Genomic DNA, 21,459 nt, shown 5'->3' with positions numbered 1-21,459 from the left:
GTCAACTTTTCGGAAGCTTTCCCGGGTATTTTGGAGTATTATGATTATTTCTGAGTATCATTATTGATCGCGGGGGATACTTTTTTCGTTTTCACCGGAAATACCCAACAATCGGCCATCACGAGCCACAGGTAAACGGAAGTTCAGATATTCGAAAAGGCTTGTTGCTATGGAGTGACGTCATAAACCGGCTAAGTTTCCATCATCGCCTTGACAGCCTTTTTCGATAATTGCTCACAGTAATCTGCGTAATTGCTCGAATTTGTACAATCCAAGTGACATTCAACAACGCAATGCAAAATGAGTTCTAAACAATTATGAACTATTCGTATCAGCGCCAAGAAATAGACTTGCGATGTCGCATGCTCCATTTTGATCATGAATAAATCAGGTATTAAATGTTATTTCACCCGCCTTTATTTAAGGCCTCTTGAGTTCAGATACATATATCTTTCATAGTAGACGGGTCTTTTGAACTTGCGATTGCGTGACACAGCATGTTGCCAAAAACGAGGTCAAGTGATCGATCGTTTTCCTCTAAGAAAAGGCTATCATTTGCATCGGAGCTTTTTTAATACAAAATGAAGTAGTCGGCTCTACACAGGGAAATGTCGATAGGAAGCGTTTACAAGGGATCATAATTCACCAGAAATGCCACGTAGGTGATGCTTTCAGTGTTATCATACAATTTGTCGTTTGTCTAAGGGCTGGTTTCAAAGGGCATCTTTCACAATTCATCGATGAGGAATTCTTCATTCGCAATCAACGATGCGAGTGTCTGTTTTTTTAGTTTCTCGTAAGGTGAAAGTTGAAACTCTATTGTGGGGAAGTCTCTGAGCACGTGTCACCCTGTATTCAAATTTCTGACTCGTTATTCGCATTTCATTAGTTTCGCTGATTATTATTCAGTCTCTGCGCCTGGGGAAGTGTTCTATCTTGAATACGAAGCAAAATGATTGTTCACTATTTTAGATTAGAAAATAGCAGTATCCCGCTTACGCTGTGAAGGTAAGTAGATATTTTGTTCAGCCAGAATGGTAAATTTTACGGCTTTCATGATCACGTAACGACAAAACGTGCAAGAGAAAGATTGTGATGTTTGACTATTTGTGGACAGAGTCTAATTCAAATGTATAAAAATTCATCGTTAGAAAAGACCTTCCGTCGCTCGAAATTATTTATTTTCATCTAAATTAAGCTTTATAATTTTCGTGAGCTTCTACTCATGGGAAGAAAATATTACAGTATTGTATTGCGAAGCAACAAAAGCGCAATTGTGTTTTATCTTGATTTGCGATAAGACTAGTTTGTGCGCGTGAAAAGTAAGCGATTCTGTTTCGAACATTCTAAGATCCACGAATAGTAGCGAATTTATGAAAGCAGCCCAGAATGAAGAGAGATTGTTAAATGAACCTGAAGTGAGTGTCATAGTATTCTTTAAAACTTGACCTTTTTTCTTCAGGTTTTCACTCAAAGTACTAGACCTTTATCATCAAGAGGAAACATTGTACCCTATAGCTTATTATTATTATTATTAGTATTATTGTTATTATTATTATTATTATTATTGTTACTATTACTATTATTTCAGTCTGTGTTTTTTTTTCAGACTTAAGGAGATCGTAACACTGAAAGGGTCAAGTAAATGGCCGAGATTTGTCAGGTAGGGTGGGTGTATTGGGCTCGGGTGGGATATGTGTAATGTTATGCCTCCCACCGTGGTTCTTTGTTTGTCACGCAACAGAAGCAAAACAGTTTTGCGCGAAAAACCCACGCTTACGCCAACTGATAGCAACTCTTCTCTGGGGTGTACTTTTATAGTGAAAAAATAAAATAGAATAAAAAAATAACAGAAATGAAAAATTAAAAAAAAAAAGAAAACGCTTGCTCGTGTCTGCCGCTGCGTTATTAAACCCAAATTTGTTTTCTCCCATTTTGAGGAAATCTAGTCCCTATCGGGACAAAACCCTCCGTTGGGGTGAGCTTTGCGTGACATCACAGATCGGCTGCGAGAAAGATAAGATTAGACTTAGACTTAGTTGAGATGTCCTTTTATTATAACTTTCAGAAGCTGCACTAGGTTGGGATAGTTTGGGTCATTGTTGGTTTCATGGTAACGTCAAATGATGAGAAAACCTTAAAATAATAGTTTCCTTTAAAAGACAAACACTAACGATGTAAGAAGAAACCGAGGAGGAATCAGATTAGTAAAGGTTGACGAAAAGTGACTGGGACCAAAATCGGAAAATAGCGAAAAAGCGTGACGCAGTTCTCGTAAACATTCTTTGCAGATAAACGATACTGCTCCGCCAGAGACTTCCTCAAGAACAGCTGGAGAAATAATTCTTCCACTCGGCGAAGTTCCGCCGGTGAGGGTGCACTGCCCAAATACTCCTCGTGATATTCACCCTAAAATATTTCATCAAGGCAGAGATCTAAATACAGCACCGATCCACAAATGTGGACCTGCCACTGAATCAGTGAAGAGAAGCAACGGGGTCGCGTTTTCAGGGGGAGGTATCCGCTCGGCTGCCTTTTGTTCCGGTGCTTTGCGCAAATTGTTGCAAGATGACGTCCCGTTTGAATATCTGAGCTGTGTTTCTGGGGGAGGCTACACTGGTGCTGCTTTTATAGATTGGAAATTTCGCCAAGGCTCCAAAACCAATACCAGGGAGTGGCATAAGGAGTTCTTTGAACACATGCGAGCGAATTCTGGGTACTTATGCAACTGGCAAAATCCCATTATGGGAATTTTGCAATCACTACTGCTTATACAAGTCGTGCTGCTTGTGACGTGCATTTTGCCATGCATGATGTGGCTTCCTTATGCACTTCCTGTTGCGGTAGCTGTGGATTGTTTCTTTGGTGAAGTTTTACGGGAGAATTGTACTTCCTCGCACTTCCTCCAACATCCGGATGCTTGGTCTTCAATGCTGATACTGGAGCTCTTCGATGGATGTCATCCACCTGTCAGACGGGTGGTTCTCTTTACAACAACAGCAATAGTTTCGTTTGTGTGTTATGTCCTGTCGAAAAGGGAAGGCTTGGCTCTGTATAAAGGACTTCTTAGACTTATCTCAACACTCAGCGGATTGATTTTCGCCTTTACTGCTTTTCCTTGGGCTGTACATGACTTTTTGTGGCCCTCACAAATGTGGATGAAATTTGTCATTTTTTCTCTTTGCGTCGCGCTTCCTTTATTCATTCCTGTTCTCCGTAATAGCGCTGGTTTTTGCTTGCGTTCTTACATGTACACTTATATCTTGAGCTGGAAGGTGTTCAAGATAAAGTTGATGGGTAGTATACCATATTCTGTTGACGTGTTTTACCCAGCCTTGATGATGTGTGCCTTGGCCTTCATATTTTTTCCATACATTAGATCTCTACAGCAGTCTCTGTTCCACGTATACTACAGGTTAGTGATACATGAATAACCGTGAACTCCGCCCGGTTATATTAGGTTCCTTTGGTGGTTAACCAAAAGAGAACTGGCAAGACAAAATTAAATATCGTCAAGGAAACGAAATAATACATTCAATTTTACAATTCCCCAAACCTGGTTGAAGTAATTAGAATTTTGTCTCATTTTCTCAGTAGTAAGCAGTTGTAAGGGATTGGGACTACTTTCTCCTTCTTTTATTTCTTGATAGAAGATCGGTCAGATAACCTAATGTGGGTATCTTCCGTTTTTAGGTATTGTTTATCCAACGCCTTCTTTAGATACGGGGCAAAACTTCGGCATGGAGATGTCCTTCCCCGGTGTGTGGAGCCAATCAAAAGCATCCTAAAGTACACCAAAAGGAATGAGTTCCGGAGGGTTTGTCCTTGTGAGATGGAAGAGGAGCTATCGCTTCAGGATCTGGAGGGTCTTTCACCCACTTTCATCAGCAACATCACGGTGAACGGTTGGCAGATTGGTAGCGGTGCTGGCTCACGTCACCAATTGATGTCGTTCTCAACAGATGGAGCGAAACTTATCGGCAACGATGCGGAAAATACACGGATTGATGCTCATACGTTCGCTGCTTGTCCTCATTCTCGCCTAATGAAGTTATCTGTTGCAATGACCTTATCTGGGGCTGCTGTCAGCTTTGATATGGGAGACGATTTTCAGGATGGCCTTGATATGGTCTCTGATTTGTTCACTTTGGTAGGAATAAGTTTAGGAGATGAGCTGACGTGCGGCGAACATTCAGAAGAGGAATTAAGCTGCAGTGAAAAGGTGTGCGCAAAGCTTCAAGGGAATTGTGTTGTAATATATCAGACCGAAAGGAAGGAGCTATCTTAGCTAGATTCTTTGTTTAGTGCAATTACAAACTGTACATGACTTTAAAGGAAGATAGGGAAGGGCTATACTTCAGCGTTTGAACCTCAGTTGCTCGCTCTGCTGATATTTAGCTCTTTACAGGAAATATTCGGGACTTTATTATGTCTGACATACCGCTATCTATGGTGGTTACTACAGCATACATTTAACACTTCAGTTATGCAATATGAGCTAAAACTCTATCATACCAAAAATGTTTTGTTCTCCGCAGTACGTGACACCAATCTTGGTTGAAATTTTATGCTTTTTTCCACTGATGGCCTTACCTTTTGTTTATTGGCTTGGAAACAGCAAAGACTGTGTGGTATTCTTAGTGCTCCTACACATTGCCGTAGTTGTGGTGCTTGCAAGTTTAGCGGCGCTCAATACTGGGTCGACTCAACCGGGAAAAATGCAGCGCTTAGTGAGGTACATTTCTGAAACTATGTTACTATCACCTAGAGCACCGTCTACTATCACTTCACCACCAGTGCCATGATCACCACCTCCCGGTTAGCTCAGTGGATAGAGCGCTGGACTGTTGTGCGGGAGGTCGAGGGTTCGAGCCCCGGCCAGACCAACACTCAAGGTCTTAAAATAATTGAGAAGAATATGCTGCCTTTCTATAATATCAAGTAACGGTTAGATATTCTAGTCTTCTCGGATAGGGACGAATCAATGGAGGTCCCGTTAGGGGTAGGAGACGTTAATTTCCCACGCACGAGATTACTGTGTGATGGATGTCCCCCCCTGGGGTGGTTGGGTGGGTTACTGGGCCCGTAGTAATTGGCAGCAAAGCTGTTGCGGTGTCCCTGCCTATCGGCAAATCTTGTAAATCATCATCATGTCGACTAACCCGGACGGTTATCAAGATCACTATTTAAAAAAACAAAAAAAGGAAGTCTTTTTATAGGATTACACAATTACTGGTGAAACAGTAGTTTCCATTGTGGTCCTTGCAAACAAATGAAACAAATGGTCTAAATTGAACATAACATCATCAAGAACATCATTAAGAACCCCAACCGGCCGGAGGCAAACCAGTTGGCTATTTACAAGGGTGGCCAAGGATCTGAACTCGGGGCTACCATGAAACAAATCCAGTGGTCAGGGTGGGACTCGAACCCGGGAGCGGCGGATTACGAGTCCGACACTCTAACTACTCGTCCACACTGCCTCACTCACTTATTAATGTGACAGTGCTGCCACGAATAACTCCATCATATATTTATTGAGCCATTAAATATATAGAATGAGCATGTATCGAACACACCTGTACCAAACAGATCACAAAATCTGTGCCCTCTACGTAGTGCTAGGCGCCGTTGCCTCTTTGGTTTTGTGTGCCAGAAATGAGGCAGTGTCATCTTTGATGCTTTCTTATGTTATGGAATCAGCGCCCCATTCTATTTCCTCTCATTGTTTTATTACGGTTCCAAATGACCCTGATTTATCATATTTCCTCCTTTAGGTGGTGTGTTACTCATATTTTCTATGTTCGCTTCTTTCGTGGATTTCTGAACATAAATAACGCTGGTCTTAATCCTCCGCCAGTACTGCGACTCAGCGATGGAGGACACTTTGAAAACTTGGCATTACTTCCACTACTTGACAGAAAACTAGAGAAAATTGTCATACTTGATGGCTCCTGCAGCCCTGGTGGTCATAAGTACGCAGATTCTCTCCATACTGCTCCAAGAATGGCGAGGCAGAAATTACACTGCTCATTTACAGGAATGAATGGCAGGGATATCGAAGAAGATATTAGAGTGAACTTTTTGAAAATCAAGTCACAACAAAGGCCACGGAGCTACCAATTCCGAGTCCAGTATTATGATGAGGATGATAACAAAACAGGAGAGGGAGAAATACTCTTTATTGCTCCCAGACACCCATCTGAGAGCATACCACTGGCGAGAATTGTCACTCAGCAACCAAAATCGTGGGAAAATTCTGATGTCGAGCTGAGAGATCCAGACCAAGGGAAGTGGGGAAGAGGTCCTGAGATTACTGAAAACGAAGCCGACAGACTGACAGGTTGCTGCTGTTTGTGTTGTCATGGAAACAGCTGCCAGTACGTGTTTAACAAGGGTCTTTTCCTCATCATATTACCGCCAATCAGTTCTTTACACCCGATATGTTTAGCGTGTATCATCGTGAAGGCTATGCGGCTTCTGTTGAGGCTGATGTTTCAGGTTTCTTAAAGACAAATTAGAGGAAGACTAGCGAAAATATGTACATGATCAGCTGTTGACCAAAGTAACCGTGTTTACAGGGACAGCAATTTTGCGTAGACGAAGATAAATGCAGCATAAGAATGAAAACAATGTCTTTGTAGGAATATCAGGATTTCTCATCCGTTTACGGAGAGGTGATGATTTCTTCAAAGTAAAACGAGTAAAATAACGACGATCTTCTTTTAATCCTCTCAACAGTCCTGAATACAAGCATAAACTAAGCAAACTTTTCACAAATTACTGATTCCTGTTGCTGTGTAACCTGGCTTGTTTGTCCTGAAGGAATCGTACAGTTCGTTTAGACTTTTTATCTACAACTTCTTCCCACTGCCTTAGATTGTTTGTTCCTGAAAAGATGAAAAATGATCGATTTTTGCTTTTGGATTGTTTTTGAGCAACATTTGAACGACCACCGAGTATGATTCATGGTCGCGTTGCATCACTGCTTCTCAGGGCGAACTTATTCAGAGTTTTCTCTCCTACAATAAGCTGTCCGTAGGATTTTATCTTATTTCTAAAAATTTTTTTCTATACAAAGAACGCTAATTAGTGATAGGTAAAGATTATCTCGAATTAAACTATTAATGACATTATATAGATATACCTGTCACAATGATAACAATAATAATAATAATAATAATTTGAACTTATGTTTTATGAATATAATTATAATTTTAAAATATTTACGAATTATCAATATATTTCTCAAATTAAGGAAAGCAAAGTTATGTAAAAACGCACGGCGAAATGGTGGTCGCTTACAATTTGACGATCGACTTGGTTTATTTCGTGTTCTGCAAGAAGCGCTGGCCGACTCAAACTCTAACACCAGATTGTGTTGCCTCGAATTCTTGTGTGAAATAATTCCTGAGTTTGGAGAGGATTTGGATAGCTGCATGACACTTGTTCTTCCTCTGCTCGTGTCAAACATCGGAGACAACCAGGTGTCGGTGAAAAAATCCGCTATTCAGACCCTACATGTGTACCTGAAACATTCTTCGCAAGTCAGTGCTGTTCTTAATGCTATCAACGATCATGGCCTTGAAAGTGATGACCGAAGGACAAGAACAGAAAGTTTAGTTGCTTTACCAATTCTCATAATGCCGAACCTGGCCCACGAAGATCTGTTTACGTTGACAAAAGCGCGTGTTGGTAAGTTAGAAACTTCGTCGAGACCCGAGACTTCACCTGCTGTCATCTCTCTCGAAAGGATGCGAAATGTTGTTGGGTCCACAATTTTCGAAAGCTACCTTCATCGCCTATCGCCTGATCAACAAAATTTATGTATATCGGCGCTACAAAATCGAAGCGCCGATCCCGTTAAAGAATTGGAGCTGCTTGGAGGTCGCAAGGCCAAGAGTGCCGGTCACTTGAATACGAACGGAATCATTGCAGACGTTGAACTAGATAGAGGGACCGTGCTCGATAGAGGGCATACGATAGCCATAACTAGTACAGATAATCACCCTGATACGAACTATGGACTGCTCGAGTTTGGTTTTGTCCCTGTTCCTGTGATGTTCAAACTTAGAGATCAAAGTAATTGGAGGATTCGAGCTCAGGGAATTGAAGAACTGAAAACTCTTATGGGACAGCTGACCGATACAGAACCAATTCAACCCAATTTGGGACCACTCTTTGCATTACTGCTTAGCTTCCTGGACGATGTGAACTTTAAAATTGGTGTCACTAGTCTTCAGATTATTGGATTACTGGTTGCTAAATTGGGGGTTGGCGTACATCCTGTTCTTAAACCTTTGCTGTTAGCACTATCAAACAAATTAGGTGACAATAAGATTGTAATTAGACAGGAAAATATGAAGGTGTTTATGCAGCTCATGCAAATTCTTTCTCCAAAGTCAGTTTTAACTGTGTTGACATCAAACTTATAACATAGAAATTCAAGAGTGCGTGAAGAAACCGTAAACGTTTTCATTGCTGCACTACTTACATTTCCTAGTTCAGACTTCATTCTTCCAGAACTGACCAATGCAATAGCTCCAGCATTAGTTGATAGCAAAAGAAGAGTGCGACAAGCAGCACTGGAGGCTTTTGCAGTTATAGCGCAAGCAATGGGACCTGGACGCATTCAACCTGTGGTGACAGCAGTTGATAACATTGAGCTTACAATGGGTGGTGATGGTGTAATGGCTGCTATCACTGCTAGGTTAGCTAGGAGGCAGCTTCCTCGCCTGAATAGGGATGGTTTGGTTGAGTATGTAGTTCCTATGCCATCATCAGGAACAATCAGAGGTCAGAGCAACACACCACGTGGGGCTGACATTGACTGGATCTTAGCGGGTACTGCTGGAACAGGTTCAGCCGATCCATCAGGTTCCAGTCGCTCCACACCAGGACCCACTGATTCATTTTCCATGTCTGGGCCAAGTCCTCGAAGATTCTTTAGTGCAGGAAAGAATCGGTTACGTTGGGAAGGTGACCAGGCCAAGGATGTTACCCAGGTGAAAGTTACTGATTTTGGTGTTTTTGTTTTTGTTTTCATCATTTTAATAACTTCTTCTGAGTTAGGATATATAGGTTTTGTAACCTCACTTTTAGTCGCTGAGAAAGCTGCACTTAGTCATCAAAATGTTTTATGATAACGGGAATTGAACGCATTTAATTACATTGCATGTGTGTGAAAAGAGGATTTTATCTATAGATACAGTATCATTGACAACATTTTTTTATAGGTATGATTGGATACAAAAGACTAGAGATAAAGGGATAGATAAACCATATTTATAAATGTCTGGAAATTTTTCAGTTTCAATCTGCAGCTTGGAATGTTCAAGGACACAAAAGAATAATAGGATATCAGAGCTTGTTCTACAGTGTACATATAGCTAAGGCCTCTTGCAAAGAGATGTAATATGATATGAGATAGCAGTATTGCTTTAGGTAACACAATTTTAACATTAATGTTTTTCTTGCAAAATTGAATTCATGTGCATCAAATTTGTTTAAAAGACAATCTCTCATCCTCTCCAGATTTTTTAACGCACATACACATGCACCCTGTATACTGCATAGAAATGTATTTGAATAACAAAATAATTTGGATATATCAACAAAGTTGAAATGGTAAATTAGAGGAATTCCTCTATTCGCTCTGACGAAGGGCTAACGCTCGAAACGTCAGCTTTTGTAATCGTTACGGTGGCGAATTTACCATTTCAACTTTGTTGCTATCTCCAAATTATTTCATTACCCCCACCAACGCAGCCCCAAACAGTTTCTTTAGAAACTATCAGCCTTTATGTTTGGGTAACAGCTGTACAAATACAAGCCTTGAAAAAATGAGGCTTGGCTCCAAGATAAAATCAATAGTTTTGATCAGATTATTCCTGTTTCTTTGCCAGATGCACATTTTTAATTGTTGATTACAGTTTAAGTAGAATTTGATCTTTAAACCACTTGGATTTAATAGAGTTGAAAAAAAAAATGTAATTTCCTGTCAGCTGATCACTGGAACTAGTCAGGGACAGTAGTTTAATGCTCAAATTATGCTCAGTTGTTGATTGATTTGTCACCTTTTTAATTATCATGCAAATAGTTATTGTTGAGAGTTCAAAAATTAAGTTTAATATTTCTCAAAGTGGAGATAGGTAATGTAGTTAGAATTTTAATTTGGCCAACAATGAATAAACTCATCACAGTAAATGTGGTATTTGAGTGAATAATTGATTTGTCTAAAACTCTTCCCAATTTTAGCCATCCCTGAATTAGACAATGTATAACAGGTCCAGACTCAACTGAGAACATATAAAAAGCCCAAGCTTAATTTTTAATTTTAAACTAAATTTCAAATAAACTTAAAAGCTCAAATATGATTTGTTTTTTTATCTCGACATGTTGTTTTTGTACCCCCAGCTAAGTTTTTCATGTGGCTTGTTATTAATTATTCAAATGTTTAACAGAATTTAACCACCCGTCCAAAGTTCAGCAAACATACTAATAAAGCTACTTGGTTGTAATGATATACAAATTTTGTTGATCAAAAGTTAAAATGTTTGAATGAATTTTGTTTTGTGGATATCATGAGATGAAGTTATCCTATGTATAATCAGCTCAAATTAGAAAACTGCCCACTGGGAAGTTAGACACATTATTTGACAACACTCACTATCAATAGAAAGTTGTTATTGTCATTAGGTTGTGAATAGTTAAACAGTTATGAAAATTGTATGTCGCTTTTAAGATTTTAGGGTATTCTGTGGAAAAGGAATCAAAGACATGTGTCATTCCTTCACTTTATTTTTTTCTCTAGATTGTTGTCGATAATGTTCTTTAGACGTTAAACTAACCACGGTTTGGTTGTCATTTCAATCATCATGGTTGCTTATTCTAAGTTTTCAAGCTTTACCGGCTTTCTCATTAATTTGATGTTTTTCATTTTTTCATTCATTTCTTTCAAGTATAGACCACTTTCATAAATGGCTGCCAGATTAATATTCTTTTGTTTAAATTTAAATTAGCCCTTCTGGCCTCGCTTGAGTTAATGTATTCTTTTGAATTTTGTACTGGAGAACGAGGCCAGAAGGGCTAATTTAAATTAAAACAAAAGAATATTAATCCGGCAGCCATTAATGAAAGTGGTCGATTGTGTTATTAAAGTTTTAACCAAAGTATGTTTTACTTTGTATTTTTACAGCCAGCAAATGCTGCTGAGAATATTGAACCAATACGACAACCAATGAAGCTGAATTCATGGGCTCCCATGGAAATAGTCAATGACCGAGCAACAAAATCCACACCTCAGCCACGAACATCATTGACATCACCAAAGTCAAAACTCACCACATCATCCTATGCTGAGAAGTACCATGCCATGAGCATACAAAAGGCAAACCAACCTAGTGAACGTCATGTCCCTAGAGCTGCTGAAAACACATCAGGTAGCTCTTATGCTGAAATGCACCGAGCAAAGGCGAAGAAAGACAAATCGAAGATTGGTAATCCTGGTGTGAATCTCAATCAAACTACTCCGGCTGGTACTGTGAATAGTTATGCTCTACTATACAAGCGCACAACAATTTCCTCAAAAGTAAAGGCTGGTAATAGTGCAGAGCCAGCAGTTAGAGATCAGACACCCAAGGAAGTTCTTCCAAGGGGTGCACAGTCAGTCACACCCACTCCTCCATTTTCCCTTCAAAGTTCATTTTCACCTGGTGATGAAGAACCCTTTCTGCCATCACAGAGAAAACCTTTCTCGATGTCACTGTCCAGCTCATGGCCTGAATGGACTGAGCTTAAGAGTGAAATGAAACCATTTGGAAGACTGTTACCTGTGTCACATTGTAAGTGTTGTAGGATAAGTATGTACGATTGTATGTATAGGTCTGTACTTTAAATTTAAACTTGATGTCATCAAAGGGTCTTGTTTTCTGCATCACAATAGTGGTACAGTTGTTTAAATATTAATATTTGTGCAGCCAGACAACAATCAACAGCTGTTTATACATCACCTTCCAAAGTATGATGATTTGCTTGAATGACTGATTTCCTGTTATAAGAGCATGAGAAAAGACAATTGCCTGTTTGCTCATGCGTTGAATGACTGATTACCTGTCATAAGAGCGTGAGAAAAGACAATTGCCTGTTTGCTCATGCGTTAAATGACTGATTACCTGTTATAAGAGTGTGAGAAAAGACAATTGCCTGTTTGCTCAGGCGTTGAATGACTGATTACCTGTTATAAGAGTGTGAGAAAAGACAATTGCCTGTTTGCTCATGAGTTGAATGACTGATTACCTGTTATGAGAGTGTGAGAAAAGACAATTGCCTGTTTGCTCATGCGTTGCTTGTGAAATGTTTGTGATGGTGCTTACAAGTTTTCAACTATAAATATCAATTTCATGTACATAATAAAACTTAACTCATTAAACAGTGAGTTTAATATTTACTAACTCTTTATGGATTTTTTCTAGCCATACCTATGGACATGGACTCATCTGGCGAGCAAGGAGAAGGTGATATGAAAAAGAATGGTATGTTTATACCTTTGCATTAAGTATCCATGCCTTCCCAGTTACTAAAGGCATTGTAAAACTAAACCATAGTCAGCTAGTAAGTTTTGTGGATTTGAGCTTTGTTCCTCTGACGTAGATACTATTTTGATGGGTTGGTACATGATGGACTTGTCACAATCGAATAAAAATTTTCTTGGCTTTCAGAGTTTCACAATACCAAGTGAGAGGTATACCTGCCAACAAAAATGTGTTCTTCACGAGAACAATTACAGAATAGTCAGTTATTACAAAATTAAAATGAATTTAGTAAAGGATATATTTCCTTTGATTTGCTGCAGAAGTGTCTCAGACACCCATTCACATGAAGCCCCAACTAGTACGATCAGCTTCAAAGACTCGAGGCTTAGGAGCTACTGAACTGGGAGAAACTAAAAAGACTGAAATCCAGTCTGGTGTGATGGACTTCCTTGAGATGACACCTACACGTCTAACACAGCTTGCCCCTGTCAAGGTACGCTTACTTTGTGATACTTCATTAGTGTTATTCTGTACTTTTTATCACTTGACACACATACATAAAGATTAAAGATCAATTGTCTTTTTTACTTTGACAGTGCCACTATTTAGAAGGACCTGCATCTCATCCCATATTTTATTCTTAAATTTTGTTGACCAGGCTGGCAATTTTCCTCCTCAAGATCCTCTCAGTCAAGTTCACAAACAAGCAGAGTTGAAGCGAGCACTGAAAATGTACTCTGTGATCAGTGATGGTGAGGCTGGAAGAAGTCGCAGCCCTTCACCCTTAGAGAATAACAATGATCTTCCCAGCACTCCACTGTTTGAAAAAGGAAGGTAAATGTATATTGGATATTTTTCAAATGCTAAGGCAGGAGTCTGTTGAAAATATACAAGGATGTGTTGAGTTTAATTTGGCTTGTTCCACATTCCTAACATGCTTTCCTTATTGATTGGATCGTGGAATTATTTAATCAGTAGGATTGTGGAAAGAAAAAGCAGTAACTTTTCCACAAATGTAGTTCTGTGCCATTTTTGCTATCTGTGCATAAGGAATGCCAATTTCAGCGAGAAAATTATAGCAACGAAGCATAAGACTTCTTATCTGCTTCATTTGTTCTATAGATTGTCAAAACTAGCCACCAAACCTGAATCTCCATTTGACAGTAAACCACGAATTGCAAGAACACCAATTCACTCCAGAAGACTCTCGGCAGAAACTCCTTTACAACTTCACAGTCCAACACCTTTACCCCATAAGTTCTCAGACCTAGAAGGTTCGGGTCTTGGTGTGACAGGCCACGGACTTTTGTCGACAACAGGAAGGACAACTGAATATTCACTACTAGAAAATGGTGTGCATAATGATGACGATAAATATAGGAGTTCTTCAGGAGTTAGTGGCAGCTTCAAAGGGAGAGACGATGTTTTAGGGATGGGGAAAGTGGAAGTCGTCGGTCAGGGGCTGTTAAGAATGGATAAAGATCTCAAGGCAGAGGATGAAACGAACCATTTACAGTACGAAACAGAAGAATCTGATGAAGGAGAAGAGGATTATGACGGTCGCGATGAGGATGAAGACGAGGAAGAGGAGGAAGACGAGGAAGAGGAAGAAGACGACGATGAGGAGGAGGAAGGCGAGGAAGGACAGATAGGAGATGAATACGAGGAAGCAGACAGTGGATCCGACAGTGAAGAAGGGGAATACCCTACTCCATTAGAATTACAAGAGGCTGACACCTCAACCGGAACAACAACAACAACACTTACTGGCACCTCAACGCCAACAATCAAGAGTGAAGGGAGCTCTGATAGCCTGGGAGAGAGCGACGAGGACAGTGACTCGGGAATCAGAGAGAACATCAGGGATATGACTCCGAAAACCATGAGGAAAAGTCTTTCTAAATCAACCCGAGAGAGGATGGAAAGAAGAAGACAAGAGGAAGAAGAAAAACTTCAGAAGGAGCAGGAAAGGTTTGCAGAGCTGAAGAAGGAGCGCATGAAGCAGCTGCAGGTTCAGCGAGAGGAGGAGGAGAAATTACGACAGAAAATCTTGAAAGAGCAAGTAGAACTTGGAAAGATGCTTAATAGGAAGGAGAAGGAAAGGGAATTAGAACGGCAAAAGCAGCAGCAGCTGCAAGAGGAATTGCAGAGGCAGGAAAGGGCACTAAGAGATCGGCTGCTGAAACAGCAGGAAGAGCTGGAGGAAATTGAGCAGGAAAAGCAGCGTGAAAGGGAAAGAAGGCTTAAGGAAAGAATGCGACAAAAGCAAAAACAAAAAGAGGCACAGTTGCTCAAAGCTGAGAAAGAAAGAGAACAGGAAGAGGAACTAAAGAGACAGCTGGCAGAAAAGAAAGCTGAGCTAAAGAAGAAGCAGTTACAAAGAGCTAAAGAAACGAAAATTACTGCAGAACCAGAAAATACTAGTTAGTATATGTTTTTCCGTCAGTGAATGTCTTAGACAAAAACATAATAATACTAAACAAATTATAACCATAACATGTCACTTTTTTCGCCAGATCTTTCAGTAACAGGGTCCAGTTCTCCGTTGAAGTCCAACAGAAAACCAGCTACAGGAGGAAATCCTAGAAAGAAAACACCTGTTTCATCGTACGTATACATAACTATTCTCGTCTGTTCACTTCAGGTGCACCGTAATTTTGAAAACTTATTTTACTCTTCTTGGAGAGGAGTAAGGAGGTGATCCATTGAGTACCAAGGCTCATGGCACCGTGATAATTATTCACAACGTTTGTTGCACCTGATCAATGAGTGTTTATTCTTTTTTCCTTCACAGGACACAGTCTGAGCGAGATTCTAGTTATGCAGTCACAGATGATCCATCAGAGATCAGACGGCATTATGCAGCATCCGCAGGCAGCACTGCAGCACAGTGCTGGGAAGTCAGTTTGGACGATCTGCAGCCCTTCAGCAATCCAGACAATGCTCTGCGAGATGCATTAAAGTGTCTAGCAAACACAGAAGATTGGTGGGTATCCCAAGTGACAGATTGCTACCGTGTTGATGCTGCCTGATTTTTTGGATTAAATAGTTTAAGAATAACATTTGTTTAATTTTTGCTCACATCAGGGAGAAGAAGTGTGAAGGAATTCAAGGAATTCGTTGTCTTACAAAACATCATCCTGAAGTGCTGGTTTCACAGCTACACACAGTGACTCTTGCTATCATAGCAGAGGTAAGCGGTGACAGTTACATGCATGCAGTGGGACTTTCCACACGTTGTTTATCTTTTTATTTGTGCTGTCTCGTTTCATGGACGCAATATGGTGAAATGTAATTATATTGTTGTGGCCCAACCAAGAGCAGTAGAATAAAAAGGTCTTTTTTTTAATTTGGTTTGAATTTTTAAAGGTTAAGAATCTTCGATCTCAAGTTTCTCGTTCGGGCATTTGCTGTCTTGGAGACATGTACGCCATTCTTGGAAAGAATATGGATAATGTGAGTAAACCTTTCTCTTTTTCCCTCTCTCTTTTTACCAACCAGGGTGGAATGTTGTACAATTGCGCTCATGCTTTGTTGTTACTATGTAGGAACTGGAAGTCACTGCTAAAATTTTACTGGCTAAAGCTAGCGAACCGAGTGGCTTTATTAGAGAAGACGTGGAAAAAGCCTTGACAGCCATGGTTTCTTGTCTTACCCCAACCCGTTTGATGGTCGCACTTATATCAGGAGGAGCCAGGTATTTATTTGGAAACGTTTCTGAACAGTTCTTGAGCGGTTTTTTATTTCACTTGATCTTTTCACTTGATGTCTTCACTTGATGTTGTGTTTTTTGAGAATACCTTTCTTACGTGTCCCTAAAGATGGATTTTGTCGATCGTAGTTAACAGTGTGAAGTATCGATAAGTGACGTTCTAACACTTTTTATTTAATTTTTTTCAGTCATCGCAATGTTACCGTACGTAAGACTACTGCCCAGTTCCTTAGCATGCTCGCAGACCGCATGGGACCAAGTCGATTGATGAGTGGAGCCAAAGATGTCACTGAGAAGATTCTTCCTACTACAGCTCAATTCCTGACAGATGGCGGGCAGGAAACCAGGTGTGTGTCATCAAAAATAAGCAAACAAGCAAGTTAGTAAAGCAAACGGTCGTCACGCCCAAAATGTTTTCGCTTGTGAACGTCAAGGATATAGCTGCTGACATTTTTTCATTTGTGCTCTTCTTCCCGTAATAGATACTACGGACGCAAGATTCTTTACTCTATCTACGACCATCCCGAGTTTGACAAGCTTGTGTCTAAACACGTACCGTCCAATCTGCAGAAGAGCGTACGTGATACGGTGGACAATCTCAGAACGAAGGTACGAGCTGTATAGCTCTGTATGCGTTGGAACATTAGCCTCTAGGGAAGCTTAAGTTTGGTTTTTTTCTTCTTCTGTAGGGGCTGGGTGAACCCCCATCGGACCTTTCCTCCTCCGCAAGGCAGCGGAAACCTGCATCTGGCGGCGGAGGCTCACGAAGCGGTGGAGTGCGAGGATCAGTGGCGGCGTCCCCCTCCTCAAATTCCAGGTACATTGAAGGCCGCTCTAACTTTGTTTTAATGTCGTTGATGTGTTTTATCGTTATGAACCTGTTGGCTGTTACTGTAAGTCACCCACGCTTGTGGATTAAGGAGATGTTTGGAAGTAGGGAGGCTTATTAGTTACTAGCAGTGGAGGAGAGGGGGGCTTATTAGTTACTAGCAGTGGAGGAGAGGGAGGCTTATTAGTTACTAGCAGTGGAGGAGAGGGGGGCTTATTAGTTACTTGCAGAGGAGAAGAGGGGGGCTTATTGGTTACTAGCAGTGGAGGAGAGGGGGGCTTATTAGTTACTAGCAGTGGAGAAGAGGGGGGCTTATTAGTTACTAGCAGTGGAGAAGAGGGGGGCTTTTAAAAGGAGTTCTGATAAAGTGGGAAGGAGATTGAGAGAGGAAAAGGGGAAACAAGTCAAAGCTTTTGCCGTTTGATAATGTAGCTTCAAGAATTTTTTGTACAAAAACCATCAGTTCTGGAAGCCATTGTGACGTGGGAGAGAGAAATTAAATTATGACTTTTTTTTTAAGCTCGAGAGAACCTTCTAGGAGTGGCAAACCTGTGACACGTGAGGGATTGATTCAGGTGGGTTTCCTGTGCAGTTTTGAATTTATTTCCTCCCATTATTTTGTTATTTACAACAAACCCATACCAACAGTTTCTTTTGTGTTTGATTTGTGACAGGGCGAAGAGATGATCCCAAACTTAATCAGTTCCCTACAGGCCAGTGATTGGAAAGAACGACAACAGGCGGTCGATCAGTTTGTTGATTTAGTTGAGTTAAACCCGGATGGCTCGGGACAGAAGTTTACCAAGGTAAAAGGGTCACATGATACTACAAGTGCTGAACACGCTTTTATTTACTTCATGTGAAGCGATTTTATTGTGGAAACTTTCGGAACAAACGAGCCTAACTTCAAAACGTATTTGTTTCAGGTTTTTGATGCGTTTATCCCTCGTCTCCAAGATTCGAACAGCAAAGTAAGTTGTAACATGTTTACAAGAATTTTGATTTTATTTAGGTGGACTTAAGATTTTAAATTTCCTATTTGTTGTCTCTGATGTTTTTGTAGGTAAATCTCTATGCCCTTCAGTGCCTTCCCAAGATCCTTCCCTGTCTAGCCAACCAATCAAGTGCTCTGGTTCCTCCTGTGGTGGCGGCCTTGACATCTAACTTTGCTTCCAAGAACACAAATATCTTCTCTACAGCAGAGGAAGCTCTTGATGAGTTTATTAAACACATAGGTAGATTTTATAAAAATCGGTTACGTTAACATAGTAACAATGGTTCTCGTTGCTGTTTTTGTTTGTATTTGTTGTTGTTATACATCAGTTTTGTTAGCTTGTTTTATGATTATCGAGAAACGGCATACCAATCATAACTCTCCGGGTAATACAAATGTTTGACATAGAGGAATCGTAGCATCATGTTATTTGTACAAATAACACTGAGTTTTAATAATATGGCAAACTAAATGACTTTCTTTGTTCGTTGTCAGACAAAACTCTGTTAGTTCAACCATTTTGTTCAACGGCTCAGTTTGGGAGTAGTCGCGTTAAACCAATAATGGTGGACAAGTTAGCAGGTCGGTGATCTTCATCTGTAGTTTGTTATGATGACGTGCTTGGAAACATTTATTCTTGTTAGATCACATTTTCTTTCTTTGTTTCTTCACCTTTCCTGACTGCTCCTGTGGTAGTTGAGTTTTGTATCCGTCCCACCCTTTGTTTCTTTGTCTCTTTACCTTTCCTGACTGCAGTTATGTAGTTGAGTTTTGTATCCGTCCCACCCTTTGTTTCTTTGTCTCTTTACCTTTCCTGACTGCAGTTATGTAGTTGAGTTTTGTATCCGTCTCACATTTTCTTTCTTTGACTCTTTACCTTCCCTGGCAGCTGTTGTAGTAGTAGTTGAGTTTTGTACCCGTCCCGCCCCTTGTTAGATCACATGTTCTATCTCTTTACCTTCCCTGGCTGCTGTTGTAGTAGTTGAGTTTTGTACCCGTCCCGCCCCTTGTTAGATCACATGCTCTATCTCTTTACCTTCCCTGAGTGCTGTTGTGGTATAACTGTAGTTGAGTTTTGTGCCCGTCCCACCCAGCCTTACCTATTCCGCTTCCGTGTTTCTTTTCCCTACTCTATCGATGTATTTATCTCTTTTTCATGGCCCATAATTCTGCTAGTTTTTCTTAACTTCTTCCTTCGCAATATTACTTAGCTGTCCATGTTAAAATGAACAATTATTGATTGTGTCCGTTAGATATCGTACCGACAGTACACACACGAAAGCCACAAGTAGTTTCTCGTCATGTTCTTCCTCTGTTGTGGAATCTCTTGAACACGGCGAGTAACAGCAGTGCTGGTGCTGGTAACAGTGCTCTGAAGTCATCCACCTGTAGGCTAACGAATACGCTGTACTCCTGTATGGGTCGGACCTTGTCAGAGCAGGCATCCAATCAAGCTCCAAGAATACAAGAAAAGTTACACGAGATTATAGGTTCATGACACTCGAAAACGGAATGTCGGGAGCTCCAGATCATCGGCGGTTTCTTGTGAAAACTCATCAGGCCTTGTTCTTGACAGAGGTTTTCGACTGGTGTTTAGTTCCTCAGCATTTGCTAGAGTCTGATATTGATTTAGTTAGGCACTGTTGTTGGTAGTACAGTAAGTAGTGTTGTATCAATAGCAGAGATTTACTTTTTAATTTATTTCAATTCTTAAAATTCTCCAAAGACGGAGAGAGTAATAAAAAACTAACGTAAATTATTCTTGGTCCAAGTGCGAAACGATGAACCGAAGATATGTGAGTGTATGCTGTTAAGTAATCATCGAACAAACTGTCCTGAGTATGTTAGGCTTTATTGTTTGTATTTGTCACGACTTTACTGTTGACAAGCACCAAAGCAAATGTGTTTGAAGCTCACTTCATTGCTACTCTACGAGTATATCAGCGTTTCATCTGGTTTAGTAGCCAATCGGGAAGCAACGCAGTCGCCCTTACTTGTATTCCGCGGTTTGTCAAGGTCCAGGAGGACAATCAAGTTATTGTGCGAAGTGTGCAGTTTATAAATTATTATATTTGCATTTCCCTGCTTTTTCTCTAAAGGCTTCAAAAGTTATTTTTAATCCTGCTCTTTGGAGAGAACGGAAGAGGTTAAATCCTCCGCCACTCAGTGGAACAAAATGGAAACATTGAAATTAGCGAAGGAAAAACCGCCTTATTTTTGTATTGTTGCAGAGTTTTATTTGTACAATAATTGTAAGCGTGTAAATGACGTGCATGTAGTTAAAGGTATTTATTAGAACAAGTGAATAATTTTGTTCTCAGAGTCTTCGTTGTCTCTGTAGCAGGTGAACATTGTGCCAGATACTCACTGGTTCTGAAGACAAGGTTACTACCAAGCGGAAGTGTAGGACAGAATTATCACTTTAGAGAGCTGATGTTTTCTGTACTCAGTTTCAGCGGGACATTTTATTAATTGTCTTTCCCACCATTGGGTAGATAACAGTGTAAAGAATTTGATCGTCAAGAGTGGTAATAAATCTTGAAATTTATTGGATTTGATGTCGTTACCTCCTACTTTGCAGTAAGTGCCTTTTCGGTTATTGTCTAAGTCTCTTTATAGACCAATAAGTGGCATTACTCAACCCATAACCGAAGTGGATACCAAATATATTACAAGAAATGAAAATGAACGAAGCACGACCTTTAGCCTAGATATGCGGTAAAAGCCGCCCAGTTAGCCCAATGGATAGTGCGCTGGACTGTTGTGCGGGAGGTCGAGGGTTCGAGCCCTGGCCGGACCAACACTCAAGGTCTTAAAATAATTTAGAAGAATTTATTACCTTTCTATAACATCAAGAAGTGGTTAGATGTTCTAGTCTTCTCGGATAGGGACGAATAAATGGAGGTCCCGTCTCCTGAAGGCTTGGGGTAGGAGACGTCAATTTCCCACACACGAATACGTATACGAAACAATTTCACTTAGCTTCGTTTTCAACTCGCAATTCCACGCTAAATACCTCGCTTCAATAACCAATCAGAATGCGAGATTTTATTCAATGATGCGATTCTAATGTAAAGTTAATTTTTAAACCGATGAAGAAATAGCAGTTGCTTTTTAAAGGAAAAATAATTTTTTTGTACTCCATCTCATTATCAAATGTAAACCAATGGCTTCCAAGCGTCCACGGGTCTTTTACTTTTTATAATACAGCTGATGATATTTTCAGTCACGTGGGGGGACGTTGTCACAGAATGTTCTTGGAATTTTATTTCCATAGAAATAGGTTAAATTCCCGTCAGGCACACTAAACTACGTTTTTTACAAGGTCTTTTTGTCGATAAGCTTCACTGATTACTCGTGCTTGGCCTCAGTCCTCTCAGTCACGCATAGT

At 40.3% G+C, this 21,459-nt stretch overlaps 1 protein-coding gene and 1 pseudogene across 2 annotated transcripts; both read left to right on the top strand.

Annotated features, from left to right (window-relative positions):
* The first annotated feature begins 464 nt into the window (after positions 1–464).
* LOC148727725 (uncharacterized) lies at positions 465–7,229 on the top strand (annotated as a pseudogene). Its single transcript, XR_016002387.1, has 6 exons — positions 465–658; positions 1,610–1,663; positions 2,292–3,415; positions 3,694–4,222; positions 4,539–4,735; positions 5,778–7,229. The product of XR_016002387.1 is annotated as an uncharacterized LOC148727725 (transcript).
* On the top strand, positions 6,662–20,621 carry LOC148727724 (TOG array regulator of axonemal microtubules protein 1-like). The gene is given in 20 exon segments (XM_088762870.1): positions 6,662–9,005; positions 11,198–11,843; positions 12,474–12,533; positions 12,854–13,026; positions 13,192–13,367; positions 13,656–14,956; positions 15,050–15,140; positions 15,328–15,519; positions 15,621–15,726; positions 15,903–15,989; positions 16,082–16,230; positions 16,434–16,592; positions 16,728–16,854; positions 16,935–17,062; positions 17,595–17,649; positions 17,749–17,880; positions 18,001–18,045; positions 18,138–18,309; positions 18,564–18,650; positions 19,322–20,621. Coding segments are annotated over 20 exon segments (6,009 nt in total). The 5' UTR covers positions 6,662–7,127; the 3' UTR covers positions 19,567–20,621.
* The last annotated feature ends 838 nt before the right edge of the window (positions 20,622–21,459 follow it).

This window comes from Stylophora pistillata, chromosome 6 (assembly GCF_964205215.1).
Source record: "Stylophora pistillata chromosome 6, jaStyPist1.2, whole genome shotgun sequence".
Classification (NCBI taxonomy): Eukaryota; Metazoa; Cnidaria; class Anthozoa; order Scleractinia; family Pocilloporidae; genus Stylophora; species Stylophora pistillata.
The sequence above is the reverse complement of the archived record's forward strand: the minus strand, read 5'-3'. Positions and strand labels throughout refer to the sequence as shown.